This window comes from Abramis brama, assembly GCF_963993115.1.
Source record: "Abramis brama genome assembly, chromosome: 8".
NCBI classification, from domain to species: domain Eukaryota; kingdom Metazoa; phylum Chordata; class Actinopteri; order Cypriniformes; family Leuciscidae; genus Abramis; species Abramis brama.
In genome coordinates this window covers 33,508,438-33,523,067 of record NC_139970.1, presented here as the reverse complement: position 1 = coordinate 33,523,067, position 14,630 = coordinate 33,508,438, and the positions used below count along the sequence as shown (strand labels likewise).

Sequence of the window (14,630 nt, the reverse complement as noted above, 5' to 3'; positions counted from 1 at the left end):
CAATTTTGGCGAGCTCGTGCAAATTGTAGCTTCTTTTTCCTATTTGTAGTGGAGATGAGTGGTACCCGGTGGGGTCTTCTGCTGTTGTAGCCCATCCGCCTCAAGGTTGTGCGTGTTGTGGCTTCACAAATGCTTTGCTGCATACCTCGGTTGTAACGAGTGGTTATTTCAGTCAAAGTTGCTCTTCTATCAGCTTGAATCAGTCGGCCCATTCTCCTCTGACCTCTAGCATCAACAAGGCATTTTCGCCCACAGGACTGCCGCATACTGGATGTTTTTCCCTTTTCACACCATTCTTTGTAAACCCTAGAAATGGTTGTGCGTGAAAATCCCAGTAACTGAGCAGATTGTGAAATACTCAGACTGGTCCGTCTGGCACCAACAACCAAAATTGCTTAAATCACCTTTCTTTCCCATTCTGACATTCAGTTTGGAGTTCAGGAGATTGTCTTGACCAGGACCACACCCCTAAATGCATTGAAGCAACTGCCATGTGATTGGTTGATTAGATAATTGCATTAATGAGAAACTGAACAGGTGTTCCTAATAATCCTTTAGGTGAGTGTATAGAGTGCTGTTGATGAAATATGCCACATGGACGTTTTACATTTTGTAGGTGTGTCATGTGGCAAATACTTTTCTTTTCTTTTTTTTTACACAACAAAATGACAGCATGTTTGTAAACTTTACACATGTGCATTTAAATTATACTCTATTGTTCCACAGACAAGGCTTAAGCCTAGTCCCAGACTAAAATGCATGTCTGAGCCGTTTTAAAATGTCAGTACCATTGTTTTGTCTCAAGACGCACACTGATGTTTTTTCTAAGGCACATATATAAAAGCTACTTAAATGCCCTAATTGAACTAATTCTGGCTTAATCTATGCCCTGTCTGTGAAACCAGACCTTTTTTGACACTGCAGATGTCAAAACAAACCCAGATTAAACCAAATACATAACAAAATGGCAAGATATATAGCCATGCAAATTATTTTGCCAAAGATTTAATAAGTGACTATTTTCCCAAAATGAGGGGTTAGAGGCCTCAACTTGCCTTCAACATTACTAATCTAAATTATTACTTTAATACTGATTAATGATATTTTTACATTGTAAAAAAGTCTATCATGCACCAAGTCACTGAAAGAAATTCTAGAGAAAACTGAACACTATTCCTACGATTTCTGCCATAAAGACAAGTCTTACTTATGAAGGGTCACATATGAAATGAGAATAAAATTAACACATTTTCAAAGTCAATTAGATTGTTTCCTTTAATATTTGATGTTGCATTATATACAAAGTCATTATGTTTCACAATGTGATGAAAAACATGTATATAAAAAAAAAAGTTTTGTCAAAACTGAGGATGTTGTAAGGAATGTGGGCTTGTACCTAGATGCAGAACTTTTCCAGACTAACCTCAAGGAGACTTCAACATGGCCATACTCATTTCATAACAAATTTAATAGTTAAAAAAATATATCCTCATTTACTCACCCTCATGTCATTCCAAATCTTCAAAATATTTTGCAGAAGTCATAAATGTTTTTAAAGACATGAGGGTGAGTGAATGACAACGGGGGGGGGGGGGGGGGGGGGGGGGGGTAAACAATGGCAAAATGAAACAATTTTTCCACATTTCCAGATTGAAATCTGTTAGTTAATATTAATGAATTTTAAACTTAATTCATAATCACTTTATCATCTATCCAAGGTGGCAGAAGCTCTGGACAGAAGTTTGTGTTTCTGTGGACAACAATACAGTGCCAAATCTAAAGCTAACATAGTGTGGCTCATCCCTTTATGTTGAACAATGTTAACCTTTTTGTGTCTACCTTAAGAGTTAAACATTTCCTGTGTGTATTAGTAGGAGCAGTGCCATCATCACATTTCTTCTTAGATAAATTGGGAAAGTGATCTCCACTATAGCAAAAAACAGTGTAGAGGAGAGGTGTTTAAAAAAAAAAAAAAAAAAAAAAAAAAAAAAAAACACAGACAAAACACACCTACACAGTATACAGTACATCTTAAAGTACATGTGTCTAAACAATAATCTTATTTAAATCATATGCATTTTCATCACCCCCATCTAGAATGGTGATGGGTGATGTTCTCACTACTGAAAATTCAGCATCCGACCATGCAGCTTCTGCTGGGTCAAATATTTCAATCACAAAGATAAAACAGCATTGTATACCACACAACTGCATCATGAACTGTTGTTTACAAGGATGCACTGTATGATATAGAATAAACATGAGAAAAAAACCTAAATCTCATCAATGAGTGTCATTCTCTGTGATAATTCTTTTAGATAAAGCCAGACCACAATCAGTCACCAGAAATCAGCACAGCAAGGTTTAACCGATGAAACTAAAAGAAAGTTTGTGGTCAGAACCCTTACAATGCAAATATCATCCATTAATATAGCACTCAAGTATAGCCACAGCTCTGAACCTCAACATTTAATTTGCTTTAAAAGTTCACAAAAGTGTTAAGGAACAAAAACAAATTATCTTTACCATTAATGTATTTAAACAAGTGATTAACAATGGATTTTAAAACACAGGGAAAAAATACTCATAAAATGATCACGTCTCTTAACATGTTAAGCGTGGACCAACAGACCTGAACACACCTGATCTGTGATCTAAGCTGCACCCCAAAATCGTTTTTTTTCTCCCCACCCCACCCCACCCCCAGCCACTCCCACCCTCCCTCCCTCACTTACTCACTCACAGGTACACCTATAAATCTGAGTTTAATCTACCAGAGGTCCTTCTTTATGGTATCAAGAGGCACCATATGTAGTGAAGGTAAAAAGTCTGAAAGCGAAATGTTTCACTGTCAGTCTGGGCAGGTAGACATATTGAATGGCCTAATCTGGTAGTCTATGGTAAAAAAAGGTTCCTGTAGCTTGTAGTTGTTCCAACAACTGACAATTTAAAGATAACGGTCGAAATAAACCACTGAAATGAATGTAGCTTCAAGTGTCCAAATGCTCAAACTCCTGCGAATAAACGCAGTTTCATTTACATGACAGAAACAAGCCTATGGCAGAGTTCATCCTTCATCCTAAATACGGGCCACAGGTGTCTATCATCAGGATTGTATACAAGATGAAGTAGAAGGACAGCGGGTTACTGCAAAATAGTTAAAATAAAACACAAACAAGAGGTAAATACAAGCAACCAAGATAGAAAACGTTTAAATCAGTTCAAAATGACAGAACATTTACCCGTGTCTCATCATCTTCATCATCTGAAACATGTGGTCGTGCAATACGCATCTCCTCCTTGCTCTCTGCAATCTGTTTACATTTCTAAAAAAGATGATTTGCAAAAAATGAGTACTTGGTTATATATCATATAGTGCTGTCAAATTGATTAATTAAAATATTATATATATATGTATATATATATACACACACACATGCATATATATACATATACATTAATACAATATATACAAATGTTTATGTTAAGAGTTGATTAATCGATTTGTTTGCACTAATACAATAACATTCAAAAATCTGGGGTCAGTACGATTTTTAAAAAATGTTTTAATAGAAGACTTAAGGCCCGTACACACCGGGATGATTATCGCGCATGCTTATCGCCAACGTTTTTAGAGACGTTTTTCGGCGCATCTTTGTGTTCATACACAAGCTATTTTCACTGGCAATATACTATAATTTCAGCAGCTCCAGGCACGTGAACAAAAGCGCAAATCTCATTGGTCGGCCAGTTATTAACGCTGTGTGGCAAACCAAAAAAACTAACCCGAGGTGTTTTTAAAAAATTTACACGTCGGTGTGCATACTTGCATTGGCGCCCTTTGTTTAGTCAAAAGATAAAACAGCATTGTTTGTTTAGTCAAAAGCGTGCACGATAATCATCCCGGAGTGCACAGGCTTTTATGCTCACCATGGCTGCATTTATTTGATCGAAAAAATAGTAAAAACAGTAATATTGCAAAATATTATTACAAATAAAAATTATTATTTTAAAATATAATTAATCACATTTTTTTTCAGGATTCTTTGAATCAATTCAATTGAAAGTTCAAAAGAAAAACATTTATTTGAATTTTTTTATTTTTTTAACAATGCAATTTCTATCAATTAAATATGCTGACTGGGAGGGGACATGTTCAGTTCACTTAGTTTTGTTGTGGCCATGAGATATTAATTTGTGGAAACGTGATGTCGTGGCCACAAAATAATTTTGTTAAGGTAACGACATATGTCATGGCCACATGAACTGAATCTCGTGGCCTCGAGATCCTATGTTGAGCGAGCAACATCTATTTCTTGTGGCCACAAGTTTGTGTAAACAAACCTGAGTGACCATAGCAACCTGGGATTATCAGAAATGGATATATATATATATATATATATAGGGCTGCATCTAACGATTATTTTTGTTGTCGATTAATCTATCGATTATTTCTTCGATTAGTCGACTAATCTAACGATTATTTTTACGATTAATCTAATGGTTATTTTTGGGATTAGCTGATTTATCCATTGGCAAACTTTCCAATAAATAATAATAACAACAATATATCAGCTGTAGTGCATCTGTATATTATTTTAACATGAAATCTATGGATGACAAAAAAATTGTATTTCAGAAAGGGTAATTGTCATTTTATTATGAAATATGCGAACAGGAAGCATTTTAAACTTTATTTTTAACTAATGGTACTATTTCATAAAATGTAAGATGTATATAGTCACAGGCCTACAGTATTTAGGAAATGTGTTTACTAGAGTCTGTTATTAATTACCATAGTGGGAATATGATTTACTCAATTAACTTGTCCATTAACTTGTCCGAAAATGCACTTGTTTATCTGCTAAAAGGTTCACATGCACTATATTGCAGCCTAGGCTAGCGGTAATGTAAATATAAAGTTAGGGGCCGATCACACCTGACGCGTTTTTGAGTGAGAGGCGCCTATTTTCAATTGGTTTCCTATGGCAGCGAGCGTTCTGCGCGCTGTTTATGCGTCTGCTGCGCCTCGCGTTTTTGAAGTTAAAAAAAAAACTCCGAGCGGAAAGAGCGCCCGACGTCATTGCGTTTTTTTCCACTGTCCAATCGAATGAATGGAGAATGAATTCCGTTTTAGTGATGAAAGCTAGTTAAGCTACAGTTGCTTGAACGCCCGGAGAGTGCGATGATGGAGGATAAACTTGTGGTGCTCTCGCGGGTTGCAGGAGCTTAACGACTTCACGAACCGTAACTACCACAATGTTAAAGTAAATATAGTTAATAAAAGGCTGATTTGACGTTTACTTGACTGACAGGACAGCTGTTTCAGTGGTGCCTAGCAACATAAAAAACGCAGCGCACTGCTCGTTCTGTGTGATGGTTCAGTGCTGTGCACCTCGCGTTTTCGAACCTGAAAAACGCGTTAGGTGTGCTTTAGTCGTTTGTTTTTAAAGTCTACATTAGAGACCTGCGCCGCGCGGGACGGATTTCTCCCTTAATAATTCCTAAAATGCTGACATCTCAGTTCATCGCGATCTCACAAATCTCTGTTATCATCAGTGAAACTGGCTGCACAATGAATCTTTCATAATATCTACACTTTGTTTGTTATAATCAGATGATTTGCCAGTATGCAGAATTCAGCACTGAACAAAAAGATTCTATTTTAAATGCATCTGATTGGCCATTGCGTTCAAGAAATCAACACATATGTCTGTGATGGCTACATTGTTCAATGCTGCAAACATGTTATAAATAGAGACTCTGGCCTGTAAATCGTTTCTATTTTGTTTTAGTTGTTCTTGTTGCTTTTGTGCAACAGATAAATGAAAATTTATTTGTTTTTAGATGTTCAATTTATAGATATTTCTATTTTGCGGGAGTCCCGCGAATCGTTTTATTCTCCCTCAACCAGCACACACACGAGTGCATTACCGCCCGCGTCCGCACTTGGCCATCAGAACTAACTGTATATTCCCGCGCCGCACTCTGTTGTGACTATGTCACACATAATTAATGTGACGCGTCGACGCATTTCATGCGTGTCGACGTATTTTCATAGTCGACGTAATCGATGACGTCGACGCGTCGTTGCGGCCCTAATATATATATATATATATATATATATATATATATATATATATATATATATATATATAAAAGGCAGTCTTCTCTTAGTGTCGTGAACTAAGAGAAACGAACTACTCCACCCACCCGGTCACAGTAATTAAATGGACTCATGCTGAATAAAAGTATTAATTTAATTAAAAAATACAAATAAAATCTTACTGACCCCAATATACATGCATACATAATCTGATTCACTGAGCAACAAAAACAAATCTTACCTCTGTGAACTCCTTGATGCTAATGCTGTTTGCTTGTTGAGCCACTTTCCTCTTCACCTCCTCGATACTTGCCAGATTAGGTGTGGGTGCTGGAGGGGGCTTGTTGGTAATGGTAGGAAGGGGAGGCATCGGGGGCATAGAGGCCAGGGCACCCATGTTTGACAGAGCAGCAGTCATGGTTGCCGCAGTCATACTTGCCACGGCAGCGTTCATCGTCATGTTTGGCATTGCAGGCATACCTGGTATACCCATGGGCAGATTCATAGGTAAATTGGGCATGGGCAGTGGCAGAGGCAAAGACAAGGGGGTTGGAGCTGGGGTTGGCAGGGGTAACTGTAGAATTGCCTTCGGCTTGAGACTTTCAGGTATGGGCATTCCAGCTTTAGCACACATTGCAGCGGCATTAGCCTTCGCAATCTCCAACAGTTGATCTTTATCTAAAGGGAGAGGTAATTAAAGTTATTGTGATGTAGACAGACATTTCTTGCTATTAATTTGAAGTTAATATATTTTATTCATGCTAACAAGAAGGGGGAGCCAAGCAAAAAGCATATTTACCTAGGTCAGTGAGACGCGGCGGCGTCTTGCTAGAACTGCGCCGAGATCTTGAGTTGGACCTCCTCTTACGGAGAATCAAAATAGGGGAATGGCTTGGTTCACGTTTCCATCGATCTCGTCTGTCAAAAGATCGCCCTCTAAATGCTGGTCTCCTCCGGCGTGACACAGATCGTGACCTTCTGGATCGTGACTGACGGGCCCTTGACCGTGAACGAGATCTTCTCTTTCTAGCAGGGGAACGTGACTTGGACCTCCTTTTTCGAGCTGGTGATCTAGATTTTGACCGTTTCCGCTTGGGGGATTTTGATTTCGAGCGCTTTGTCCTTGTGTGAGATTTAGACCTTGATTTTGCCCTTCGATTGGCTGATCTTGATCGTGATCTCCTTTTTCGAACAGGTGACCGAGACTTTGTCCTTTTTTTACGACTATGTGAGGGAGACCTGGACTTGTGTTTTCTTGCAGGAGACCGTGACCTCCTCTTGCTGCTGACAGATTTTGACTTGGACCGCCTCTTCTTGGTGGAAGAAGCTGATCTAGAGCGCTTTCTTTGAACAGGTGACGTTCTGTTGGAGGATTTAGATTCTTTCACTGTATTTGGTGAAGGTGATCGTGAGCTCTCTGATCGATCATCTTCATCTGATCCTGCAGTGCCATGTTGAGGAACCGGCTCTGAGGACAATGATCTAGATCGGTTTGGTCTTCCTTCACATTCAGAGGGATTTTCGGGCTCCACTATTATTTTACATTGTGTGTCACATTCCGATGATGTTACGTCTTCATTTGATGGCTTTTGCACAGATGTACATTCAGTAGTCACTGGTTTCCATCCACCTATTGTCCCTTTTACTTCTAATTTTTCCTCCACAGCATCCAAAACTTGAAGTCTAGTCTCTGAGGTTTCTTTTAAACTCTGATCCTTTAAGGACTCATCTTCTTTAGTGGGAGATTTAGAGTGTGCACTCTTAGTAGGGGACATACTTCTATCTGATGTTTGTCGCTCCCTGGAAATGGATCTAGATCTTGATGTGTTTCGCTGTGAAACTGACCTTGACCGTTTACCTTTTTGCTTTTTATCCATTCTTAATTTTGGGGATTCAGACTTTGAATTATGTGAGGATGACCGTGACTTTGATCTTTTACGTCGCTGAGGAGATACTGATTCTGACTTTGTGCTATGAGGGCTCCTAGATGTTGACCTCCTTTGAAGGACTGCAGGAGAACGTGACACAGAGGACCTGGAGCGTTGAGGGGACCGAGACTTATTTCGACGTTTTGGGCTTCTTGAACCTGATCTTTTACGAATGGATCTTGATCTGGATCTTCTGTTTCTTCTCAATTGGGATCTAGATCGTTTAAGGATCACAACGGATCTTGAGCGTGCTCGCCTTGCTTTTCTGACAGATCTAGACCTGGACCGCCTCGTCCGAGAAACAGGTGTCCTCTTTCGAGAGCGAGACCTTGAGTGTCTTCCTCTCCGTAGAGATCTGGACCGTGATCTTGAGCGCCGATTCTTCCGTCGAGAAACAGATTGTTTTGATCTTGAGCGTGAATGTCTTGTTCTTCCAGTTGACCTAGATCTTGAGCGATGACCACGCCGTGGGGACCTGGTCCTAGATCTTCTGGTCTTTGTGCGAGGTCTGGAAACAGAGCGATACCCTCTTCTTCCAGAGAGCGACCTTGACCTGCGTCCAGCTTTCTTTGTCACTTTAGATGGGGACCGTCCTGATGGAGACCTTGAGCTTCTTCGTTTTGTTCGATCCTTCCCACCAGAGGCAGACACAGACCTGTCCCTTGAAGATGATCTGTCATTATGACGTCCTGATTTACCCGTTGACTTCTTTGGGGTTCTGGAGCGACTATGTTTGGATTTCTTCCCTTTAGTGTCTGAAAGCGATCGTGACCTTGACCTGGAGAGGGACTTTTTTTTCTTTTCTTTCTGATTCCCATTTGCTTCCTTTAAGATGTCCTTCTGCACAGCTTGCTCTTTGTGCACATTCTCTAGCTTAGGGATGATATCAGGAAGTTCTTGAGCTTTACCAAAACTTTCATGTTCGCCAACAACTTCCACTGTTATGTCCCTCTCTGGAATTAGTGCATTTGCAGGCTCAGGAGACATCTTTTTTCTCCCTCCTAGTTTGAAACTTTCTTCTTCACTGTGATCAGAAGTCATATCTCTCTTTTTATCTTCCAGTTGGAGTGTGCCATCTTTAAATGTGTCATTTGGGACTTTAGCTGCAGTAATGGGTGCCTTCTTGTCCAATTTTAAAGACTCCACCTGCATTTTTTGTGATTGTTTGGAGTCCAATTCCGATTCTGACCCTGACGCTGAGCTACTCCCCGATCTTGAGCGAGAGGAGGACTTTTTCTCTTGCTTTTCCTCCTCTTTCCGCCTTCTTTTTTTCTTCTTTTTCCCAACACGGTGTTTTTGCTTTTTAACCTTGGCATCAGCTTCCACATCACTGAGGTCTGTAAGGACATATCATTGTAATTTTACTCTTCAGATTAAAAGTCTCATTGAATTCACAGTAAATTGGTTTAAATTTGAGCATACATATGTAATAATTTGCCAGATTGTCTGTTACTCATTGTACTGACGAGAACATATGCATATACCTTCTGTACAGTTTTTTGTAGCATCAGTCTCAGGGTTAGATAAGCCATCTTTTTTAACACTGTAACAATAGAAAATACTTAATTTAATATAAAAGAAACAAAGTATCAAGGAGGAAAAAAACACACAATGTTGCCAAGCAACCAAACAAAATCTCACCTTGTTCTTGTTCGGGAATCTCCATCTGACTCTACTCCAGATTCAGAGCTACTGTCTTTTTCACCCTTACGCTTCTTACGTTTCTTCTTACTTTTGTGTTTCTTATGTTTCTTGTTTTTCTTTTTGGGGGTCTCACTCCCATCCTTAACATTAATGGCTTCATATGGAACAGCAGTCTCAGATGGCTCATCATCTGTGTGGTAAGACACAATGTTTACAAACATATTTATTTGAACATAACTACAGTATGAAATAAGTTATATAATATTCTAACAGTTTTAAGAAAGTTATATTTAAAAGTTATGACAATTCAGACTTTACCATCTCTCTTCGTCAGATAAATCACATATGGTACTACTGAAAATGTTTGAATATATGAAGACATGGAAAGCTCTCACAATCTTTTACTAACAATCATTTCGCCATGATCAACTTTCCACGTTTTAACACTGCGACACTATAAAGGGCTAAAACTTAATAACATACCAGGACCAGTGTTCACTGCACTCTCCATTTCAAAAACTGGTTTAACTGATTCCCAATCTCAATTTCGGTAACAATTTCTGTTGTCTTTGCTCCGTAAATCAGGACAAAATGCGTTGACCCTCAGTTTTCACTCTGAAAGGAAAAACAAATACATAACCAACTTTAAGGGATAGTTCATCCTTAAATTGTTCCAAACCTGTTTGCATTCCTTTCTTCTGCTGACCACAAAAGATGATGTTTTGAAGAATGTACAGTAATGGGTATGGGGGAAAAATACTATGGAAGTTAATGGCTACCATCAACTGTTTGGTTACCCATATTCTTCAAAATATATTTTTTTGCGTTCAGCAGAAGAAAGAAATTCATACAGGTTTAGAACAACTTGAGGGTGAGTAAATTACAGATTTTTCATTTTTGGGTGAACTATCTCTTTAACCTTACTCATAGCTTACTGTTCAGTCTAATGTAAGCTATAAACATGCACTGTCATTAAATATTGCTTTATTAAGGTAACAGGGATTTGATGCAGCTGAGAAGCCTGCACAACTTTAACAAATATATAAATTCAAAAAAACAAAAACAAACAAATGCATGGCTCAAGAAAAAAGATGACTGATCATAAACATGTTTTATGCAAACTATTTGTTTACTGTGATACATTGTTGTGAATTAATTTTGCTTATGTCACCAAAGGAGTGTGATGAGATTGTCACCACAGCAAAAATTATTTCTTATAGTCTTGGGAGGCATCAGTTTGAAAATTAATCAAATCACCATGTGCCATTATTTATAAGTGTTAACACTTATAAGTGTTAAGTGTTTATAAAGTTATAGCGTCATAAATATACTGATTTTTTTAAATGCATCCAGAGAAAATATTGGAAGTACAAGTACAAATTTGAATGGCTGGGCCAAAAACCTTTAAAAAAAAACATATGTGACTAATATAAAGACTGAAAGTATTTATTGGACCCACTAGGCTGAATACATAGAGCTTCTTTGCACTCAATAAGCAGGGCTGTTGCATAATAACATAAGCCTGGCAAATCACTTTTTGAATCACAATTTAAAAAAAGACGGCTTTTGAACCATGCAGTGAATCAGGTCTAATTCTTTATATAATTTATGATGTTGCAGGAGGGTACTGAAACAGCATAATGGATGTGACTAGGATAGTAACTATGATAATAGTGAATTAATTGCATATCTCAACTGAAGGTCACCTTATCACTAGCATTGTCTTTCAAACAAATTACCTCCAAGCATTACACAAATTTACCACAATACCACCAATTTATTTAACCACAGTTTCACCCAAACTAACATAAATACTAGTTATGTTACTGTAAAATCACAAGGGGAATAAAATATATATATATTTTTTTTTTTAAATCTGTAATATATCTGTTTGACTTGTTGCTAGAAGTATATTCCCCATGAAAGTATCCAATTTTAATTGCATTACAAACTATGGCTTTTGTGGCAAATTTAAGTGGACTATGTTACCACACTCAATTACGACCCATAACAAAATCTTATCATCGTAACCATAGTTTGGCCCCAATATACTACTGTAAAAATCACAATAAATTAAATGGATCTAATGTAAATGTGTAAAGTGCCTTATCCTTAATTTTAGATTTGCAAATATACAAATATTGCATTTTACTACATTAAATGAGTGCTAGAGTTAAGCATGCTGACTAGCTTAGTGTTTGTTTGTTTTTTAACGCCATGCCAGGTTTTGAGAATATTTTCATGGTTAGAAATTTATGGTAAAACTATCAGGTTTATAGAATTTATTTTTGCTAAAAACTATAAGGCCTGCTGGTTTCACAGACAGGGCTTAGATAAGCCAGGATTAGGCATTAGATCAATTTAGAACATTTATAATCGTGCCTAAGAAGAAAAAAACATTACTGGTGTGCTGTCCATCTTGAGACAAAACAATGGCACTGACATTTTAAGTTGCTTTCAGTTACAACAGCTCAAACATGCATTTTAGTTTGAGTCCAGGCTTAAGCCTTGTCTGTGAAACCGGGGGGACTATATATGGTTGTTAAAAATTTCTTCAAAATACTTAACTGAGTAAAATAAATAAAAAGGTTTCTCACAAGGTTAAAACCAGCACAATCTAATAAAACATGCTCCAATGATAAAGAGTTTTGACAGAAAGAACATGTTGGTGGATCTTCTCGTAGCATTTAAAAACTTGTGTCATCCTGAAATGGCATATTCTGCAACGGGTATAAACAATCTGGTCCCATTGGTTTGAGAATTAGGCTACTAGCTTAGTGAAGAGATTGAATGAATTAGGCATTTATATTTATTGATTATATTTACATATATTGTTTTGATATTATTCACCTCATGAAGAGACGACACAGTTTTATGAACGTTTAACTATATAAGATATAGATATAAAAAAGGTTCTAATACATGGAAAACCGAATCGATGCAGGACATACAATATTCTTACTATTCTAGAATAGCGACAATAAAGGCATTAGTAGCGGTATACAGTATATAAGTACGGTATACAGATCTGGATCTTAAGACATTGCAATAGCGAAATATTCCAATTAAGACAACAATCTTGGAAACAATGAGAAATTCAAATACACACACACACATACATACATACAAATAATGTTTTGTTAACGGGATGTAAACATACAACCGACAGTAGTAACTAGCAGCAATTTAGAATAGAGAATTCCCAGTATAATATAGTTTGGTATTCCCATAATATAGATACCCAGTCGGTGGTGTTTTTACAAACAGTTACTCAGTAATTTACTAATTAGTAAATTTTACTACATTAAAATAGTGCTATTAAAAGAGACGCAGATAAGCACGCCGACTAGTACGGTGCACGAGACATGACGATTGGTTGTTTTGATATTATTCACCTCATGATTAAAAGACACAGTTGTAAGTACGTTTTAATATGGACACAAGATAAACATGCTTACTGTTAAATGTATACGCCTATAGTATGTCTTACGTGATTGTTTTCGCGTCGTTTCATTCAGAAGAGACTCAGAATGGAGACTCGTCACCCGCGCGGCTAACTCGGCACGCGCATCCTACAAAGGGTAACCCAACATGCGTGTTCTGCAAACTGCGTAGGCTGCTCATTTTCAGGTACTGTATAATTAATCTGTTTGGTTGGATACTATTACATTACGTGTGCGCAGAAAGTAGTTACGCGTCGAAAAATGCTGTTGGTTGAGCGTTTCGCGGAACACGCGGACAAAGGCTCGTTAGCTTGTATTAGCTTAGCATCACACTCGCAACAAGCTTTACAACAAACCACGCGCGTCTGTATAACAGCTCAGTAATTTCCATCATATTCTTAAAGCAGACATTATTTTTGAGAAATATTTCACCCACTAATACTCACCTGTGTTGTTGACTTCTTGATAGGTTTCAGTTACGAAACCACGAGAAAGTTGCTCGCTGTTGGTCGCCATGACATTTACAGCACAGTCAGTCCGCCAGTATCCCAGAAACGCATGAAACAGCAGGAACCCCAAGACTTCTTCGGTTGTCTTTTGCTTAATCTACAGGCACAGAGCGGCATCTAGTGTCATCTTACTGAATTCACATTCACACCAACTTTCCTACAGATTTGACCAGTTACGATAGATAGATAGATAGATAGATAGATAGATAGATAGATAGATAGATAGATAGATAGATAGAGGTGAAACTCGAAAAATTTGTATATCGTGCAAAAGTTCATTTATTTCAGTAATCCAACTTAAAAGGTGAAACTAATATATTATATAGACTCCTTACATGCAAAGTGAGACATTTCAAGCCTTTATTTGATATAATTTTGATGATTATGGCTTACAGCTTATGAAAACCCCAAATTCAAAATCTAAGAAAATTAGAAAATTGTGAAAAGGTTCGGTATTGTAGGCTCAAAGTGTCACACTCTAATTAGCTAATTAATCCAAAACGCCTGCAAAGGGTTTCTGAGCCTTTAAATGGTCTCTCAGTCTGGTTCAGTAGAATTCATAATCATGGGGAAGACTGCTGACCTGACAGTTGTGCAGAAAACCAGAGTCTGGAGGAAGAATGGAGAGGCACACAATCCAAGATGCTTGAAGTCCAGTGTGAAGTTTCCACAGTCTGTGTTGGTTTGGGGAGCCATGTCATCGGCTGGTGTTGGTCCACTGTGCTTTATTAAGTCCAGAGTCAACGCAGCCGTCTACAAGGACATTTTAGAGCACTTCATGCTTCCTTTAGCAGACAAGCTTTATGGAGATGCTGATTTCATTTTCCAGCAGGACTTGGCACCTGTCCACACTGCCAAAAGTATCAAAACCTGGTTCAATGACCACGGGATTACTGTGCTTGATTGGCCAGCAAACTCGCCTGACCTGAAGAGAGAGATGAGAGACATGAGCCCGAACAATGCAGAAGAGCTGAAGGCCGCTATTGGAGCATCCTGGTCT

At 38.0% G+C, this 14,630-nt stretch overlaps 1 protein-coding gene across 1 annotated transcript; it reads right to left on the bottom strand.

Moving 5' to 3' along the window:
- Nucleotides 1-1,257: 1,257 nt before the first annotated feature.
- sona (SON DNA and RNA binding protein a) lies at nt 1,258-13,690 on the bottom strand. The gene is made up of 9 exons (XM_084122160.1): nt 13,568-13,690; nt 10,162-10,293; nt 9,676-9,868; nt 9,519-9,577; nt 6,906-9,371; nt 6,348-6,784; nt 3,243-3,326; nt 2,740-3,147; nt 1,258-1,502 (listed from the first exon to the last, which is right to left on the bottom strand). Exons 2-8 carry the CDS (start codon nt 10,187-10,189, stop codon nt 3,145-3,147), a joined length of 3,270 nt encoding a protein of 1,089 aa, XP_083978286.1. The 5' UTR covers nt 10,190-10,293; nt 13,568-13,690; the 3' UTR covers nt 1,258-1,502; nt 2,740-3,144.
- Between the last annotated feature and the right edge of the window lie 940 nt (nt 13,691-14,630).

Bases quoted from the DNA above. Each gene is read 5' to 3' on its own strand.
- sona (XM_084122160.1), bottom strand. From the start codon at position 10,189: ATGGAGAGTGCAGTGAACACTGGTCCTG. The intron at 9,578-9,675 runs GTGAGATTTTGT...CTATTGTTACAG, and splicing joins GATTCCCGAACAAGAACAAG to TGTTAAAAAAGATGGCTTAT. The intron at 6,785-6,905 runs GTAAATATGCTT...CTCTCCCTTTAG, and splicing joins GCCGCGTCTCACTGACCTAG to ATAAAGATCAACTGTTGGAG.